Below are 19,911 nucleotides of genomic sequence, written 5' to 3'. Positions count from 1 at the left end.
GAGGGAAAAATGTCAACCTGGTGATGCTTTATTCAGTTCAGCTCAATCAAACACTGTTAGGCCAAGTCTCTGCTGCAGAATAGGTAGGACATACAGTAGTGCAAGGACAATAGACAAAACACGAGACAGGGTGCTTAGGCAATAAGTACAAAGACAATAAATCCAAAAATGTGTTCATGAAGACTGGGGGATTAGATTAGAACGAAGTTATTATACTAACAGTAAATGTAAAAGAGCAGTGATGGATGTGCTGTGCATGTAAGTAAAACAGGGAGCTCAGGAGTGTATGCTGAGGTAGACCCACTGGTTTTGTAAACAGCACCTCAGACGTAAGCAGAGTGTACAGTGCAGGAATACGTAGCAGCTTGAAGTTCAGGTAAAGCTTAAAGTGCAGAGTGCTTACAGTCCCTGAGCTGGTGGAGCTCAGTGTGGATATGGTGGATGAACTGGAAGGATCAGAATAATCTGTGTGTGTGTGTGTGTGTGTTCAGGTTGGGGTTGGTGTTGCTTATGTGTGTGTGTTTATTTCAGTGAAACAGTTGAGGTCAAGGCGGTCAAGTAGCCTAGTTACCATCCTAAATGCTCAGAGTCAATTTGACGTAAGATGAAGTTGGTCTCTAACATCAGACAGACATTGAATTTATGGGGAAAACTGTTGATACAGTGTTGCACAGACTCTCAGACAGAATTTTGGTTGGAAATCAAAGTCATGTATCCGGCAAAAACCAACACGTTAGACAGACGTTACATTTTGGGTGCTCAACATCATGACTTAAAACTTATCAACATTTTAACAACGTTAAAATCCATATAACTAAATGTTGGTACTGTTTGTCCATATGATGTTGGCATGTGACGTTTGGAAAACGTTGGATTTTGGTTACTTAACGTTACAGCTACCAACGAAATATTAACGTCAGCTGTCTTCACTGTTCCACATCAAACTGACGTTGGCTTTGAATTCTGGTCACCTGATGTCTCAACCTACATTTAACCAGATGACAACATCCATCAACTCTGATGGCCATCCAAGTGGCTCAGTGTTCTTTGCCATCAGCTGTCGGAGTCGGAGAGAGCATAATCGGTCATGATATTTCTGGGTGGGTAGATGATACTCGCTGCCCTCATCCCTCTTTAAGCAATCTGTTAGTGAGTTTGGTGGAGCTGGAGACCCGACGCTTTCCTCCGAGTGTTTCGGCTGCAGAGTGATGCTGCATTAGCAGCAGTTCAAAAAGAGGTGGTGACTGGCTTTCCATGTATCAGAGGAGACCTGTTTTGGGGAAGTCTAGATCACTTCTAGATCACTGCTAGTACTAGGGGGAGCTATAAATGGGTGGGTTAATTACCAGTACCAAACTGTGGGGGGGGGGGGGGGGGGGGGGGTCCCTAAAGCAGAGCCGGCCCAAGGCATACTTGAATTATGCGCCCGTTTAGGGCCCCAACGCCACAAGAGGGCCAGGGGAACCAATATATCATGATTAAAAAAATCAATATTTTAAAAATAACATGATATTGTAAAAAATAACATGAATAACATGATAAAACAAAATTGTATTATACAGGGAAAAGTGATTTTTATATGAATTTATTTTCATAGTTGGCTCACTAATACTAGGTTAATCAATTCCTGCGGTTGGGAAAATGCAGATATGCGCCGCTTGGGTGGTTGATAAAGCATCTGGTGCTGAGGTGGTGGTATGGAGGGCCCCAAATCAAAAGTATAAAGGCTTGTGCCGGCCCAGCCCGAAAATGACCTCTGCATTTAGGTCTGTGGGAATCAGGGTTGGAAATTGTGGTTGAAAGCTCACATTCGGCAAACGCGAGGCTAATGCATTACTGCAATATTTGAGGAAAACCAGGGAAGCAGCTGTTCCAACAACACAGGACGCAATCACATGGTCAGTGAGAACAGTTCGTCCACAACCACACAGAGAGCGAGATTGTAGTAGTGCTGCACTGCATAAACCCCTCATTAGAAAGAGTTCAGGGGTGTAAAGGCAGTCGTCTACAAAGATGTGGAAGAACATGATGCCCAGTACAGGCCTGAACAGTGAGGAGGCTCTGGAAGGCTACTCTCGGCATGGTTGGGGTCCACTCGTCCCTTTAGAAGAAGGGGTCACTGCAAATCAATACACCATACAAATACAGTCATCATGACTGATCACTTCCAAGACGACAGTGACCCAACCACAGGGCTCAGGGAGTCGCTGAATGGGGATCACTTAGCTAATGGTTTGAGGAGTATGACATGCTGTGGCATGTGCTTGTGGGATTGTAGGGTTGGAGCTTTGGCCTTTCCAGCAAACCCAGCAGATGCATTGTAATGCTGGTATGCTGGTCAACCATTATGACCCTGCAGCCAAAGCAGCACAAGACCAGCATGAACCAGCTATCTAAAACCAGCAGAGCTCTCCATTATCACCAAAACACCAACTTAGGGAAATTCTTTGGAAGAATGGACATCTAACTTCCCTCTAGTCCCACAGTTGAAGCTGTTCTAGCAGCTTGTGGTGATTAAACACTTTACAGAAGCACTTTTCTCTGCTATTTTGTCCTTTAATTTGTCTCATCTCTGCCAGGTACCACTTACTCCAGTCCAGTCGGTGGTAGCAGCAAGCCTGGGAACGCTAGCCGGCGCTAAGTCCGCTGCTAGCTAATGCTTTAACGCTGTAAACAAAGGAGGCTAGCCAGCTAGCTAACTGTACGCCATGGCTACCATACAGCTCTGTGCTAGCTAGCTACTAAGAGCAGGACTGAACGACATCCTCGGACTTTTCTAAGACTCAAACGGGAAAGATGAAATGGAGATAACACGCACACGGCCGTCGCTTTTCAGTGATATAGGTAAGGCTGCTGTAAACAGAGAGAATTAAGCTAGCTGACGTTAGCTAGCTAGCTAGGTGCTACAGGCATGGGCTCCAATGTAGCTACTTAGCTAGCTAGCTATAATATCAGCGCTTTATACGTCGTGTAAATGCTGCCTAGTCATGCTTTAGCTTGGTAAATATATTCGGTGTTGTTCTGGAAATGCACGAAGCAGCCATGACTCATGTTATTGCAGTGTGTTTAGCTAACGCAGGCTTGCTAATGCTAACGTTAGCCGTGGTTTCCTTAGCAACCGAGCGGAAGCCAGTATGAGCCACGCTGTTTGTCTCAGTGGAGGGTTTCCCGGCTGTTTGCTGAGTTGTTGCTTTACTGATTTGTCTGAATGTGAGCATGGCTTTCACTGTGCTTCCAAATACCCAGCGAACACGGTCACGCTGTGACTGCCTAATTTTTTCGGTACCCGCTACGTTGTCTGCATGGTGCCCTCAACGTTGTCTCAACGTTGGAACGTAAGTCTTCAGAAAGTTGTGACAACGTTGGGGACTACCTGTTTCTGGTGCCTACGACGCTGTCTGCGTGATTCTCAGAAAGTTCTGGCAACATTAGGACAATTCGGGACTATCAACGTTTTCACAATGTTGGAATATAAGTCCTCAGAAAGTTGTGACAACGTTGGGGACAACCTGTTTTTTGGTACCCACAACGCTGTCCGCCTGATTCTCGAAAAGTTCTGGCAACATTGGGACAATTTGGGACTATCAACGTTTTCACAATGTTGGAATATAAGTCCTCAGAAAGTTGTGACAACGTTGGGACTACCTGTTTTTGTTGCACACAACATTGCTTGGTGCGCTCAACGTTTTCACAATGTTATGTAAGTTATAATGTTATATAAGTCTATAATGGAATGTAAGTCCTCAGAAAGTTTTGATAACATTGGAACAGCCTGTATTTTGCCCGCAACATTGTCACAACGTTGAAATCTAATTCCTCAGACATTTCTAAACAATTTTTCTCTTTTTTGGGGGGGAGGGGGTGCTTACAGCCTTGTCTGTTTGATGCTCTCAACGTTGTCACAATGTTGAAATCTAATTCCTCAGAACGTTGGGACAATGTTGGGACTACCTGTTTTGGTGCCCACATTGTGACGTTGTGACAATGATGAAATATAATTCTTTAAAATTTTGTGACAATATTGGCACAACCTTTTTATTGAAGGCCATAACATTGTGACAATGTTGAAATCAAATTATTTTAAAAGTTGTGAGAACATTGTGACAACCTTTTTTTTTTTTTTGATGTCCATAACATTGTGGCAACATAAAAATATATACTTCTTCTGTTATATTTTTATACTTCTATTTGGTGCTCTGAATTTTTTCATAATGTCAAAATGTAAATCGGCCGAAAGTTGCAACAACATTGTCACAACGTTGAAATGTAATTCCTCATAACTTTCACAACGTTGATTAATAATGAGGTTGTGACAATGCTGTGTGTTTGCTTGGTAAAGTATATTTACCTTTAAAGTATAGAGAACTAATTAAGGTCAAGAATGTCATGATAAGGGTAGAAAGGGTTTGTATGAGACTAACTGTAGGTTCAGTAGTTGCCACATACATTATATGTCCAAAAGTTTGCAGACACATGCTCGTCAAACATCCTCTGAAATAATATTGATTTGTTATTATTAATTTAGTTCACGCTGATCAGTCTTAACTTAATTATAACCTGCTTCTCTATATACTTTATCAGTCTCCTTTCGTCCTGTTCTTCAATGGTCAGGACCCCACAGGACCACCACAGAGCAGGTATTATTTGGGTGGTTGGTGATTTTCAGCACTGGCCATTGAAGAACATGGTGATAGGAGGCTTACGAACAAAGTAATCAGAGAAACAGATGGACTACAGTCTGTATTAAAGAACTACACAGTACTCATACATGGTAAGTAGATCAGATAAAATGGACAGTGAGTGTAGAAACAAGGAGGTGGTTTTAATGTAATGGCTGATCAGTGTATTTTTCTGCAGTAAAAGCTTCTGCTCTTCAGGGAAGGCTTTACGCTAGATATCAAGATTTTACTGTCAGGATTTTATTACATTCAGCCACCATAGCATCAGTGAGGTCATGTACATATGTTAGATGGGTCCCATCACAAATCACCCCAGAGAACCACAGTTCCACTGCTCCACTGCCCAGTGCTGGGGGCTGTAGACACTTCAAGCCATAACTTGGCATTGGGCATGGTGACCTTTAGGGACCTTCGTAACCGTAACCGTATTGGCAAAACATTTCTATGGAAATGATGCAAGCGGCCCGAAGGTTTATTACACACTTCTATTACCAAAGAATAGCCCTACAAGTTTACACAGACATCCCTGTAGTTACTGAGTAATACGCCCGAGTGTGTACTAAGCCTTGGAGTGTTAAGGAGTTAAAGTAGCTGGACATTTTATCAGGATGTACATTTCAGACCTTCTGTGATCTCTTCTTCTCCCCACGCGTAGCACACGGCCTGGGCTTCTGGACAGACCGCTCCGCCGTTCATGAAGCAGCGGCTCACGGAAGAGTGGCGCAGCTTCAGCAGCTGATCCAAAATGGAGCAATGGTTAACATTGTAGCCGTTGACTCCATTACCCCACTCCACGAAGCTTGTATACAAGGCCAAACGCAGTGTGTGAAGCTGCTCTTGGAGGCCGGAGCTCATGTAAGCATTATACCCTAGTGGGTACCCTAGAGGGACAGTAATATATTACAAAAACATAAAATATTTTGTTAATTAAAATATATATTAAATATATTTATTTAATTTTAGGGCTTAACACCACAAAGACATTATTATGTATGTTATGACTGTTATGATAACTTTTTTTTCTTTCTCCAGGTGGATGCCCGTAACATAGACGGGAGCACACCACTGTGTGACGCTTGTGCAGCTGGAAGTCTGGAGTGTGTGCAGCTGCTGCTGGAGTATGGAGCTGTGGTAAACCCTCCTCTCTTCACCTTCTCTCCCCTTCACGAGGCCTGCATGGGGGGTAAGACAACTGTTTTTTCTTCTCTGGCCTTTAGTTTCACAATGTAGTATCTTATTTACCCCTAACCCAGTTTATCTAAAATAAAGAATGTGACAGTTAAACTGCATGTGTGACACCTAGTCTCGGTTTGTCCATCTGTGTTTGTATGTCAGGTAATTCACAGTGCGTGCAGCTCATGATCACACAGGGGGCACTCATGGAGGCCCATGACTGTCATTTTGGGACTCCTCTTCATGTGGCTTGTGCCAGGCAGCATCTAGACTGCGTCAAAGTTCTTCTAAATGCAGGTCAGTTTTTCACAGGCTGTATTTTGTTACTGCCGGTATTTTAAAGTAAGTCTTGCTTCAATCTGTGAACAGCATCAACCAAAATGTGTATTTGGACTCTCAGATGATATCTTCACCATCAAAAACAAGTCACTGATTCAGTAAATACCTTTGTTCCTTTTTCAAAACTCACTGTCCAAAGGTGCGAATGTAAATGCTGCGAAGCTCCACGAGACAGCCCTCCACCATGCTGCTAAAGCAAACAATCTAGAGATGATTGAGTTGCTGGTTGAGTTTGGGGGCAGCGTGTTTGCCAGAGACAACCTCGGCAAAAAGCCCATCCACTACACCAGCCCTGGCTCTCAAGCAGCTGTCTGCCTGGACTTCTATGAAAGTGAGTTTTGCCATATCCTCATATCTCTGAAACGAAACCCTAATTTATCCAGCCCTAATAAGGGCACTTTATGGGTTCTTTAGTAAAGGCAGATAAGTATATAGAACCACCACAGCTGAACAAAATTTTGTTTAAATGCATAAATGGTACCTGGTTATGCTAATATAATACAATACCTTCTATAGAGGGTTATTTACAGCACCTAAACAGGTTCCACTTGTTATGAGTTATCATCACGTTATTATCACATTATTATCTGTTCATTTAACTTTAAAAATGTAATTATTCAAAATTACACTGGTCTATTCATCATAAAGTACAGCTGGCTGTGCAGTTACAAAAAAAGATTCTTATGACAGAAGCATTGTTTTAGGCTTCAAACTGTAGAAAATGTCTGAAATTAAAGTCTAAACTTGTGTTTTCCTGTTTGTTTATAGCTGAACCACTTAGTCTTCAGCACTTAAGCAGGATTGCACTCAGGAAAGCAATGGGGAAAAAAGTGCTGGAAGTGCTGCCTCAGCTGGGGCTGCCCAACCGCATGATCTGCTACCTCACCTACAGGCCTGCGCCACCCCAGGACCTACTGACCAGCTCGCAGCGTGGGCTCTAACAGTGACCAATTGACTGAATGAGGAAAATAAAGAGGAAAATACGAACTGGTTCACTCTGTCTAGAAAACTGTAAAGTCTGCAGTTTGTGAAGCACTGCTGTGAAAGTTGAGTTCCTGCTCAGCTCTAAATTAAAACTATTCCTTTTTTTAAAAATGGAGAAGGGAAAAAAACATAACCTTCAATGAAGGTCAGTGTAAAAAGGTTTTATTCCAAGTAATTTTAGGGAACTTACATTGGTCCTATTATCATAACATTTGGAAACAATGTAAAGAACTGCCAGATTCACATCATGTGAAAAACAGAAAACGCAGAATTAGACAAAGCTTTTGCATCAGGCAAAACACAATAGTTGATCCAGTCTTGCACACTGCAGCTTTACATGAAGATACCACAACGGTGTTTATCTCAAACTCATTCAGTATTATTTATGACCTTTTTTTTATTTTCCCCGTCATGGAAAACCATAAATCATGCAGGTGGCAGCCCTGACGCATGTTCTACAGGTGATGATTCACCTCTGAGCACTTTTCGCAGTCGGCATTAAATCTAACAGCTGGCTGTTTAATCGAGGCCTGAGATGAGTAAAACCGGATGGCAGAGAATAAATGAGTGAATGTGGAGGTGTATATATGTATGTACTAATCAACATGTGTACAATATTTAAATCCAGTATTTGTATAAAGTGAATGTTTATTGTATGCTTATTGTAATCTAGATTTTATCATATATATATATACACAGTACTGTGCAAAGGTTTTAGTTAGCTGTGAAATTTAGAAGTGTTAAAGCAGCTTATCTGGGCAGTAAGTGTTTATTCACACAGACCACAAGACTTACAAGGTTACTCATATTACAAAGGTAGGCCAATGTAGTGTTAGGAGTCTGGCCCAAGGACTCTTATTGGTGCAGCGCAGCATAGTCACCCAGACCGGGAATCGAACCCTAGTCTCCCACATGGTGTTGTAACTCAGTGGGAGGTAGTGGTGTTTTCTGTTGCGCCACACCAACCACTCGATATTAATAACATTCCCACAGAAAGTGGTGGTGGGTCTCCATCACTGTGTTCATCATTAGAACATCTCCAAAGTTCTCCTCATGGAGTCCAGTATTATTTAGAGTTCCCCTCAGATCAACACCTGGTTTGGTGGTAAATCAGGGCTTAATGATGGTAAATCAGGTGAGATGCTGCTGCTGCTGCTGCTGATGGAGTTAAACAAATTCACGCTATGCTGGGCTGGACTGGGGGGCGTCCAGGAGAAACCTGGAGGAACCGAGCTCTGTTCTTCAGACTAGCTCACCGACAAGATCTTAATACTTTCTTCAGAATGAGAAACTCTTGTTCATTTTTACTGGATTTATGGGTGCTGGAGCTTCTACAGTGAAAACTCTTATTGCTGAGAGAAATGCTTGTAAATAATGTGCTTAGGTGCCATAACCTGTGCACTGTACTGTGTGTATGTGTGTATATATATATATATATATATATATATATATATATATATATATATATATATATATATACACATATAGTACTGTTATACATATATGTCTACAAAGTATATAATTTATGTGATCTGTACTGGTTTCCTTGGAAATGATTAAGATGTGTTGTAATCATGTTTTTTATTTTTATCTAGTCAAAGACGCCATGACTGACACATGTTAAAGTCCATCTGGAACGGTATTCAGTTGTCTTCTGTCAGTGGTGCTGTCAAAATAATGAAGACGTTTGAATAAAAGGGGAGAAATAAAGCAGATGTTTCCACACAGGTGTGGTTTCTTGCTTAACTGGTTAATGTACCAAACTGACAGTGTATTCCACAGCACACAGAGCAACCCTAACCAAAAGCCAAAATCTGATTTTACCCTCAAAAAGAGAAGATCTCCAGCAGAGTAGATGACACCCATTCTATGGTGTCCATTCAGCAGAAGGACAGGTGCTGCCCGTCAGGTTACATATGGGTCATCCCAGGCTAAACTAAGCAAGAGAGGTGGAGGTGGTGGGGGGTGCACTGTGTGTTCTGCACAGGGAACCTGATATGACAGACCATGCTTTAGCACTGACCTTAAATCCTAAACGTTTGTATTTTTAAAAAGGTGCACTTCCAGAGTTTAGTCCCAGCCTGCATCTCACCAACCTGCTAGAAACAACCAGAGAAGTGCATTTCCAGTAGAAAACACAGAGTGCTTGTCCAGCTGAAGTGGTTTCTATTTCCGGATAGTTGCTAGGTTGCTAGGCTGCTATGTGGTTACTAGGATAAAAAAGATTTTTGGTAAGTGGTTGCTATGACAACCTAGATGTTATCCTATGTGGTTGATGTGGGATTTCAGATGGCTGCTGTGACATCCCATGTGATGCTTGGTGGTTGCTATGCTATTCTTGGTGGTTGCTAGGGTGTTGCTATACAATTGCATGGGATTTCGGGTGGGAGTTCGGGTGTCTGGTTCAGGTGGCTTCTATGGTGTTGCTAGGTGGCTGCTGCAGTGTTTTCATGGGGTTGCTATCGTATCCAGGTGGTTACTATGGTGTTGCTAGGTGGTTGGTATTGTACCTGTCATGGTATTTTAAGAGGTTGCTTGAGGAGGTGCCCCGAGTCGCTGCTGAAGTGTTCCTTAGTGGGTGCTATGGCAATGTAAATTGTTTCTAGGTCGTTGCTCAGACGGTTGCTAAGATATGTCAGGTGGTTGCTAATGTGTTGCTACAGTGGGTGCTATGGCATTGCAAAGGTGTTTCTAGATGGTTGCTATAGTGTTTTAATGTGGTTGCCATTGTATCCAGGTAGTTACTATGGTGTTGCTAGGTGGTTGCTATCGTATTTCTGGTGCTTGTTAGTGTCTTTCTATGTACATGTCCGGGTATTTCAGGAGGTTGCTTGAGGAGGTGCCCCGGGTTGCTGCTAAAGCGTTACTTAGTGAGAGTCCCAAGGTGGTTCCTCAGATAGTTGCTAAGATATCAGATATCAGGTGGTTGCTAATGTGTTGTTAAAGTGAGTGCTATAACAATTGCAAAGGTGTTCCTAGGTGGTTGCTCAGACGGTTGCTAAGATATGTCAGGTGGTTGTTAATGTGTTGCTAAAGTGGGTGCTATGGCATTGCAAAGGTGTTTCTAGGTGGTTGCACAGATGGTTGCTAAGATATGTCAGGTGGTTGCTAATGTTTTGCTAAAGTGGGTGCTATGGCATTGCAAAGGTGTTCCTAGGTGGTTGCTTAGACAGTTGCTAAGATATGCCAGGTGGTTGCTAATGTGTTGCTACAGTGGATGCTATGGCATTGCAAAGGTGTTCCTAGGTAATTGCTATAGTGTTTTAATGTGGTTGCCATCGTATCCAGGTGGTTACTATGGTGTTGCTAGGTGGTTGCTAAGATATGTCAGGTAGTTACTAAAGTAGGTGCTATTGCATTTGCAAAGGTGTCTCTAGGTGGTTGCACAGACGGTTGCTAAGATATGTCAGGTGGTTGCTAAAGTGGGTGGTATGGCATTGCAAAGGTGTTCCTAGGTAATTGCTATAGTGTTTTAATGTGTTACTAAAGTAGGTGCTATAGGTGCTGTGTTACTAAAGTGGGTGCTATGGCATTGCAAAGGTGTTCTTGGGTGGTTGCACAGACGGTTGCTAAGATATGTCAGGTGGTTGCTAAAGCGTTGCTACAGTGGGTGCTATGGCATTGCAAAGGTGTTCCTAGGTAATTGCTATAGTGTTTTAATGTGGTTGCCATTGTATCCAGGTGGTTACTATGGTGTTGCTAGGTGGTTGCTAAGATATGTCAGGTAGTTACTAAAGTAGGTGCTATTGCATTTGCAAAGGTGTCTCTAGGTGGTTGCTCAGACGGTTGCTAAGATATGTCCGGTGCTTGCTAATGTGTTACTAAAGTAGGTGCTATGGCATTTGCAAAGGTGTCTCTAGGTGGTTGCTTAGACAGTTGCTAAGATATGCCAGGTGGTTGCTAATGTGTTGCTACAGTGGATGCTATGGCATTTGCAAAGATGTTCTTAGGTGGTTGCACACACGGTTGCTAAGATATGTCAGGTGGTTGCTAAAGCGTTGCTACAGTGGATGCTATGGCATTGCAAAGGTGTCCCAAAGCAGTGTTCGACACTGTGCCCTATTCCCTAACCCCTACATGCGAAAATGCAGGTCACCAACATTGTGAAACTCCAGCTACGCAGTGAATAGGGCGCAAAGTTTGAAGCTTTTGCATTAAACTGAGGTAAATGATGGTTTCCGCTACAGGAGCCCTTTGAGGCTTCATTCGGGACACGGCCTGGCTTCAGTCCGGCTCTCCAAAACTCCGCTCTGTAGGTGGCAGCAGTGCTGCGGGCGGTGGCCAGTCTGCGCAAAGCCCCGAAACAGAAGCAGAAAGCAGCTGAATTATCTAATAGGAAGCTCAGCCTTGCTTTGGGAACTCCTGCTGAAACCAGAACAGACAGATCTCCTCTGTTCAGGGCTTCAGACTAACCGCGACATCTGATTCTAGACAGCTGCTTTATTTGCCCTCAGCCGAAGTGCTGTTAATTAGCCCAGAATGGCGAGTTATACGGACGGCAACTAGCCTCAGTAGCCCCTCTTGCTAAAGTAACACCAGCCGGGAGTCGGAGAGAGAGAGAGGTAGAGAGAGGTAGAGAGAGAGGTAGAGAGAGAGAGAGGACTACGGACTCAAGTGGTGAGTTTTCCTCTTGACACACTTCGCCGCTAACTGCATGACACTGCGTTAAAATCAGTGTGAATATTGTTCCAGAAAGCCGTCGAGGTCTTTTATAAATTAGTCTTTTAAAATAATAAATAATTGTTTTCTAAACTACTGCTAGCTAACGTGTTTTTAACTAGCTGCATACTCCTTGGCTGTATCTCAAATTGGCCCTTGCTCCCTATGTAGTGCACCGGCGGAATAGGCACGCAGTAGCGGCCTGTGCACTTGAATGGTGTACTAGTCGCCCAGCCGTGAGGCATTTGGGATACAGCCCTAACCCAGCGGCGAGCTAACTTGGTATGCTAGCTAGCGAACTGTTGGACCGCTTGCTAATTAGCTCGTTAATGAGCTCATTAATTAGCTGTTTTCTGCGGGGTGGCTCTGAGGATTGCTTTTTAGGGTCTTTATTTATGTTATTATAAACGAGAGCTGTTTAAAATGTAGCTTTAGGTTTAGTAGTGAAACCTTGAACAGTTTGTTAGCTAGCTAGCTAGCAAGCTAATGCTAACGTCTCTATAGGGTTAGATAGGAAGATGGGTGGCAGAGCTAGCTAGCCAGCTACAGTGAAGGCAAAGTCCACACAAATGACATTAATATTTAGATTTACGTTTTATCCTGGTTACTGATTGTTCAAGTAAAGGCTTTATCAGTATGTTTACCTTAATTTAACACACAATAATTAAGTTAATAAAGGAACTGGTCAAATATTTAACCACAGGAGCTGAGGATCTCTCCCAGACTCAAAGTCCACTGCTCATTAGGGGGTGTTTGGTGAAGGATCCATATCCAGATTTTTTTCATGGCTTTTTAATTCCCAAAAATGTACTAAAATGTTCAGATCTATTATCCATTATAATGATGTATGTGAATTTATATCTGCTCTGACTGCAGCACTGAAGCACTTGTATTTACCCCAGTGTGAATGAGGTGGAGCTGAGGTGAGACCCGAGCACCCGCACCCATATGGACAAGAGTAACGGGACACCTGCTCATTCATTGATTTCTCCTGAAATCAAGGGTATTAAACAACAAGAGGTCATCCTTTTGTTGGAGTATCTGTCTCTACTGTCCAGGGAAGAATGCTTTCTACTAGATTTTGGAGAAGCATTGCTGTGAGGATTGGATTGCATTCAGCGACAAGAGCTTTAGTGAGGTCAGGATGTTGGATTTTCAACACCCCACCTCATCCTCCCCAGCTCCCCAGTACCCTAGCTCGTCTCTAAAGTATTGGATGGAGCTCCACCATCCATCATTCCAGAGATCACAGTTCTTCCACTGCTCCACAGCTCAATGCTGGGGGGTTTATACCCCTCTAGCCCACACCTGGCGTTAGGTATGGTGCCAGTAGGTTCCTGTTTATCTGCTGGGGCCCTGTATGCTGGGTGCTCAGCAGGTTCCTGGCTTGTGTGTGGTTCTCATCTATCCTCCAGACAGTTTAATCTGAAAGGGAAATTGCAGTGATCTGCATATGATTCTGTGGTTGGTGTTGGCGTTGCAGTTTCAGTTTCATACAGGCTGATGGAGGAGTCTGGAGGTTTGTGTAGCATTCGCTCAGGGTGTCTATTCCTGCTCCACCTGTCAAGTCTGTCCTTCTGACACTAAGCTCTGTTAATTATAATTAGAATAGTAAAATTGTCTGAAGCTTTTATTATTGACGAAAGCTTCCCTGCAGATACTCCCTGAGGAAGGGCGATGCAGCCAGATTATCACAACATTTAAAGAAGACTCAGATCATGTCTTGACACCAACCTTTGTAGCACGGTTTATAAACTGCTATCAAAAACTGTTCTCTGGTCTTAATTCAGCAAGTTGGAGGCAGGAAAAATGGGCAAGCCGAAGAATGACGAGGGCCAAATTGGGATGGTTAGACAGGGTAGACTGGGTCAGAACATCTTCAAAACATGAAGCACGCCTTGTTTTTTGTTGGTGTGCAGTGGTCAGTACCTACCCAAAAAGAGGCTCCAAGGAAGGACAATCAGTGAACTGGTAACAGGGTCATGGGCACCATGGGCACATTGATGCTCATGGAGGTCCACCTCAAAACTTACAAGACTAAAAGGATCTGCTGCTAACGTCTTGGTGCCTAATACCACAGGACACCTTTAGAGGTCTTGTGGAGTTCATGTCCTCGAATAGTCAGATCTGTTGTATAGTGGTACAAGGAGGGACCTACTCTGGTAGTGGGAACGTTATGACTGGTCAGTGTGTAAGAGCCACAATCGCAGTCTGCTCAGAAGAGCATATTGTTGATCATGATTGTGATAAAAATGTTTAGATTCTTTGGTCCAAAGTCAGTCATTACACTCAGTTTTGAAGATAAGTAGATTAATTTACTCAGTTGAGATGATCCTTTTCAGCACTTTTTAAATGTATTTATTTATTTATGTTTTCCAAAACATTGCTTTCCTTTGGCTCATGCTTTGATAAATATGCTAGTAGTAGTAATAATAATGATATTATTAATAATAATAATAATAATTATTATTATTATTATTATTATTATTATAATAAGTGTTTCACCGATACAGTATCTGTAACTGAGTCGGTACTGGCACTTGCACACAGTTTCAGTATCGGCAATACAGAGCACCGATACCATGAAGCTTACTGACCTTTTTTCTTTTTCCTTTTAGTTTGCATACTTTATGAAACCAAACGTTTAAACAACCAGTAAAAGCCAGTTATAAAAAGTTAAACAGACATTTAATGGAACTTCTACAGCACTTTTAGTTTCCATGTGTTTTTTTTTTATTCTGAAACCAAAAGTTGAGTTTTAGCCTCTTGTTTAGATGCTGCATACTTCAGTAGTGTAGCTGAATGTGAAATGACTTCAGAAGCCATTTTTTGTCTCATTTTAAACACTATTTTAAAGCTGGTGAAGCTTAGCCAGGTTATGCGTCCCTATTTGCACGTGTTTCTGCATTGTGACAATTAAAATTAAAATGTTTCATAACTCAAACTTTTCATGTGCAGTTTCTCAACCAGTTAATGCTGTTCCTTCAAGCTTATTATTTCAGTATCGACAGATTGGTTTGCTGATGCTGATGACACTGACTTCCTGGATATTGAACTTTTGGTATTGAATGTGATGGATGTTATTTATTTATTTAGATGATTCTTGACATTAGCACTGAATCTGAAGACATTCAGATAGACAAATTCACAACAGTGAATTTAGGCTGCGTTTCCTGTCTCGTTCTGTCCTACTGGCTTTAGCTTGTATCATATCTCTAGTGTGACTTCCAGTGCTTGTGACTGCCAAGTTTTCTAACATAACCCCAAAAACCAGCTCCGTGCCAGAACTCCAAACCTGATGAGCGTGGCAGAATTCCACAGTTTTGCAGTCAGCAGTGCATACTCCACGCTGACACCCCCTGCTTGAGTGAACACTGTGCTCCACAGGGGGATCGGAGAGGCCTAATCTAGTGAGAAGCTCGAAAACGTAGATTAGTACACATGCACATCATAACTATAACCTCACAGTGCTGAGGTTTATGGCACGAGATGTATATTTTCAGGTGTGTTTTGTAGAAAGTGGCTGAATTATGAAAGGAGCGGGGCTTTAAAATCCGCAGGGAGGTTACCCCAGTCCATCTCTTTTACATCATCTCTTTTACTGGGGTGTAGCCTGAGAAGATCGCTGACATTTAGGATGACATTCCATAAATAGGTTGACGGGATTATGTCCTCAGGGTCGTTCTTGGCCTGCTTTGAGTTTTAGGGTTACAGACACGGTGGACCAAAGATGAACCCCCAGAGAAAGTGCATAATTAAATATTATAATAATTTAATATTATAATATTTTGCACACACTTGTAAGTGCTCATCATTGTTGTCATAACCAAACATCTGATATCTAAGATTTACACTTGCTATGGTTCTTTAAATGTTCTTCTGCTCTTTCTGTCTGCGTTCCTCCAGGTAAGCCAGTGGCAGCTGCAGGATGACGGAGTATAAGCTGGTGGTGGTGGGAGCTGGTGGCGTGGGCAAGAGTGCACTGACAATCCAGCTGATCCAGAATCACTTTGTGGACGAATATGACCCCACCATAGAGGTACTGGAGATCAAGTAACGTCATAAAGCAGGGCTGCTGCTGCTGCTCCTGGAGAGCTACACGTCTGCACTCTTGGGTTACTCTGTAAAGAGTGTGTTTCTAGAAGCAAGGAACGGCATCCAAGCCTTGACAGAGTGGTTTAAATCTTTTTGGGCTGTAGTCACATGCTGTTATTCACCCTGCTGATTGGGTCTGTTATATAAATTTCGTTCGGTGTATTTCTCCTAGTTGAAAGGTCACAGTCATCACCAGTATTGATAAAAGCATAAAGTTGCCTTGTCTGTTCCACAATTGCCCAAAAGAGTATGTGCACCCCTAACAGTAAGCTGTGCATGGAGTTATAACGTATGATCAACGAGCACATACCATATATACTATGCGATCCATATATCTATATATCTCATTGCTTGTGTTGATATAGTTTAGCTAACAAACCATACAGTATATGTCCAAATGTTTGTGGACATGCCTAATTAATACATTCAGCTACTTGAAGTTGCACCCATTGCTGACATAGATGTGCAGACATAAAGCTAGTCTAGTCCCTGTAGAGAAGTAGATAAACATGAACCTATTTGCACCATGCCTAATTTCCAGACTAGAGGGGTTTAAGGCCCCCAGCATTGAGCTGTGGAGCAGAGTTGGCGGAGTTTGGGATTAACCTCACCAACGATTTGGTCACTGAATACAATCAAATCCTCACAGCAATGCTCAAAACACTAGCAGAAAGCCTCCCCTAGACAGCATAAACAGTTACTTCAACAAAAGCAAGATAAACTGAATCTGAACTGAATTTAGCACTGCGTCAGGTGATGTGACCTAATGCGGGGTTTTCGCTTGATGTTTGTCCAGGACTCGTACAGGAAGCAGGTGGTGATCGATGGGGAGACGTGTCTACTGGACATCCTGGATACAGCAGGGCAAGAGGAGTACAGTGCTATGAGGGACCAGTACATGAGGACTGGCGAGGGCTTTCTCTGTGTGTTTGCCATCAACAACACCAAGTCCTTTGCTGATGTGCATTTGTACCGGTAAGCGAGCTGTTAATAAGGCAGCTAGTAAAGGGTTCTCTCACTTTATAGGAAAGCATCTTCCAGGACCTTTGTAGCACAACACTCTGACTCACACAATCGACTCTGCTGAGTCATATTAAAAACTGGTTTTACACACATGGTTACCTTGATGCACTATTTATGTACGTCTGTAGCCAAAGTGTGAGTAAACGACTGAGGCTAGACTCAGTATAGCTGCCTGATGCTAATTAATAAGAGAACTTTTATTGAAAGTTACCCATTCAGCCCCCCCCCCCCAAACAATCACAAAATTTGATCATGATGGTTTTGAAGGCAATTTGATCATGATGGTTTTGAAGGCAATAGCTTACCCTTTCCAGGATCACACTATTCTTAGTGCATTTTTAGCAATTTCTTATTTTCTAGAAGTTTCTGTGACCATAACAATGATCTTTGATAAAGGTTTATATAGCATCCTTTGTAAATAAAGATGCAGTTTATAGGATTTTTTATAAGATAATTAAACTAAACATTAATCAACTAGAACTAATAACCGATAATGCTTGACAAATAATAATTAATTCAGAATTCTGGATTTTTGTGCATAAAACCAACATGTGGGAACCCAAAACACTTGAGGTTATAAGAAACTAGTGATGAGGAGCTACTGACCAACATTTACACATTCATGTACTCTTTCCCCAGGGAGCAGATTAAACGAGTGAAGGACTCTGATGATGTGCCCATGGTGCTGGTTGGAAACAAATGTGATTTGGCCAGAACTGTTGACACCAAGCAGGCTCAGGAACTAGCCAGGAGCTACGGCATAGAATTTGTAGAAACTTCAGCCAAGACCAGACAGGTAAGGAAAAGTGTGTTAATTTTACAGCTCATTTTTTTAAGTGGGGATTTGGCATTTGTAAACTCTTCAGACCCTTTTGCCAGATTTTATGTTGAGGCCCCTAGACAGCATAAACAGTTACTTCAACAAAATCAGGATAAACTGAATCTGAACTGAATTTAGCACTGCGTCAGATGATGTGACCTAATGCAGGGCTATTTTATTTTTTAATACTTTTGCTAAAATGTCTGAAATTCTGTTTTCACATTCTCATTATGGGATATGGGTCCGAAGGCTTTCCGGATGCCTTGTGTATTAGTCTTTCCCTGGATGTTATCTTAACCATGTCCAATGTGTTTATTTCTCCCTACAGGGAGTTGAAGACGCCTTTTACACCCTCGTTCGGGAGATCCGCCATTATCGCATGAAAAAGCTCAACAGCAGGGAGGACAGGAAACAAGGCTGCCTTGGCGTCTCCTGTGAGGTCATGTGATCAGGACGTGCGCCGCCACCCCTCCAGAGTTCCCTCAGAAGCCCACCGGCCAGCAGCTGAACACTTACGACCACTTGTGACTGAAGAGCTTTTCTGAGTGGTTACAATCTTGCTTCAGCTTTAAATCATATAGCCTGAAATCGGCCCTGGTAGTGGAGTTTCTGCAGTGTGGCCCCCTGCTGGCTAAAAGGGATGAATGCGAAACCTGGCCTGCTCGCTGTGTGGACTGTATCAGCCTGCTGTGACGGAAACATGGGGCCGTTTACGTGGGACGTTTGGCCCCCCTGATCATTTTTACAGATGTGCATTTATCTCATTAGTCATTAAGTGCTGGGATCTTGCATCTTCCCTTGTTTTCAGATATTTCATTGGACTTGATCTTAATCTGTAGGTTCAGTACTCAGGAATACTGTGAAGGTAAAAGTGCCTCTAACGTTTTTTGTTGTTGCCCCCCCCTTTGTATGTTTTAAGTAGACTCATTTGACCCATTCAGATTCTGTCACCGGTTTCTTTAGATTACAGCTTGATTCACGTGGGTTGCCGTGTCTGTGGTGTTTCCAGGCATGCAGGAAATACAAGGCTAAAACACAACCTTGCCCTCAGAAAACTGAACGCCGTAGGTACCAGAACCTCCAAGAACCAAGCTTAATTCTGGGCTTTTTGGTGGAATTCTGTGCCTAATTATTTTAAACACATTTAATGAGAAGAGAAATCTTTGTATTAGTCACTGTGTGGAAATAGTTGCACAGACAGAGGGTCCTATGTGCCTTTTCCCATCTTGGCGCGTTTTTGGCTAAATGATGTCTCTTAATTTGCCAGTGGCGGGAGTCTGGAATTCCGTAGTGCCCAGAAACAATCGAGGAGTTGCATGAATCGAGGGCTGTGAGGAAACTGTAGTCATCTACAGCCGGGTATTCTGCACTCTGTGATTTATTCGTGCTAAAACGTGCCCTGAAGTGTGCACCGCCTTTAGAAGACTTGCAGCTTCTTTTTTTTTTTTTTTTTTTTTTTTTTTTTTTTTTTTTGTGTAATAGACATTTTTAACTGTGTTTGTTTTCAACAGTGCCTGATTTCATAGCTAATGGTGTCAGAAGTGGCTTTGTACTAATAGAACTAAGGTTCAACAAGGTTGTCTATGTGTCGGTCATTGTCGCCTGGTGCTAACGTAATTAGTTTCACCCCCAGAGTTTTTTTTTTGTTTGTTTTGTTTATTTTTTCCCGGCGACTACGCCAAAACACCCACATTAGGAATTCTGATCTTTTATTGTTGTTGATATTTTTTTTTTATGGCTTTAAGGGACTCTCCTCTAATCAACCAACAGATCAGAGTAATGATCATTTTATCTTTTCATCTGTAACAGACGTTTCGTTTGCCGACCTGCAGACTTCTTTTACTAGTAAATTAATTGTGAACTGAGATCTGTGTCAAGTGTATGTGTCCTTGTCCCTGTGCACACATGCTGGCTTGCACTTTGCAGCACCATTCTTATATAATGCCCCTCACTCTCTCTTCATGTCTTCAGTTGAACCTAGCTGGGTGTTAGAACCTAAAATAGAGCCCGGACCACCCATACGCCCCCCCCCCCCCCCCTTCCCGCTCTCGTATCCAGTGTGGGTACATGGCTCTGGTTACACTGGGCAGCCGGACGCTTCTTATTGCAACTGAAGGCTGGAGAGCCGCACACTTCTCC

At 42.6% G+C, this 19,911-nt stretch overlaps 2 protein-coding genes across 2 annotated transcripts; both read left to right on the top strand.

The window, feature by feature from the left end:
- The first annotated feature begins 2,489 nt into the window (after positions 1 to 2,489).
- asb13b (ankyrin repeat and SOCS box containing 13b) lies at positions 2,490 to 7,815 on the top strand. Its single transcript, XM_072681459.1, has 6 exons — positions 2,490 to 2,844; positions 5,335 to 5,534; positions 5,712 to 5,862; positions 6,015 to 6,149; positions 6,331 to 6,522; positions 6,960 to 7,815. Exons 1-6 carry the CDS (start codon positions 2,802 to 2,804, stop codon positions 7,130 to 7,132), a joined length of 894 nt encoding a protein of 297 aa, XP_072537560.1. The 5' UTR covers positions 2,490 to 2,801; the 3' UTR covers positions 7,133 to 7,815.
- A 3,666-nt stretch (positions 7,816 to 11,481) lies between these two features.
- Positions 11,482 to 19,627, top strand: nras (NRAS proto-oncogene, GTPase). The gene is made up of 5 exons (XM_072681460.1): positions 11,482 to 11,792; positions 15,741 to 15,873; positions 16,726 to 16,904; positions 17,592 to 17,748; positions 18,101 to 19,627. Exons 2-5 carry the CDS (start codon positions 15,763 to 15,765, stop codon positions 18,218 to 18,220), a joined length of 567 nt encoding a protein of 188 aa, XP_072537561.1. The 5' UTR covers positions 11,482 to 11,792; positions 15,741 to 15,762; the 3' UTR covers positions 18,221 to 19,627.
- Positions 19,628 to 19,911: the final 284 nt, after the last annotated feature.

The sequence above is a fragment of the Salminus brasiliensis genome, chromosome 6 (genome assembly GCF_030463535.1).
Source record: "Salminus brasiliensis chromosome 6, fSalBra1.hap2, whole genome shotgun sequence".
Classification (NCBI taxonomy): Eukaryota; Metazoa; Chordata; class Actinopteri; order Characiformes; family Bryconidae; genus Salminus; species Salminus brasiliensis.
Note: the sequence above shows the minus strand (reverse complement) of the source record. Positions and strands in the feature narration are given on the sequence as shown.

Excerpts from the sequence above, each read along its gene's own strand:
- asb13b (XM_072681459.1), top strand. The coding sequence starts at position 2,802 with ATGGAGATAACACGCACACGGCCGTCGCTTTTCAGTGATATAG. Across the intron at positions 2,845-5,334 it reads GTCGCTTTTCAGTGATATAG|CACACGGCCTGGGCTTCTGG; the intron begins GTAAGGCTGCTG and ends CCCCACGCGTAG. Across the intron at positions 6,523-6,959 it reads CTGCCTGGACTTCTATGAAA|CTGAACCACTTAGTCTTCAG; the intron begins GTGAGTTTTGCC and ends GTTTGTTTATAG.
- nras (XM_072681460.1), top strand. The coding sequence starts at position 15,763 with ATGACGGAGTATAAGCTGGTGGTGGTGGGAGCTGGTGGCGTGGGCAAG. Across the intron at positions 15,874-16,725 it reads AATATGACCCCACCATAGAG|GACTCGTACAGGAAGCAGGT; the intron begins GTACTGGAGATC and ends ATGTTTGTCCAG. Across the intron at positions 17,749-18,100 it reads CTTCAGCCAAGACCAGACAG|GGAGTTGAAGACGCCTTTTA; the intron begins GTAAGGAAAAGT and ends TTCTCCCTACAG.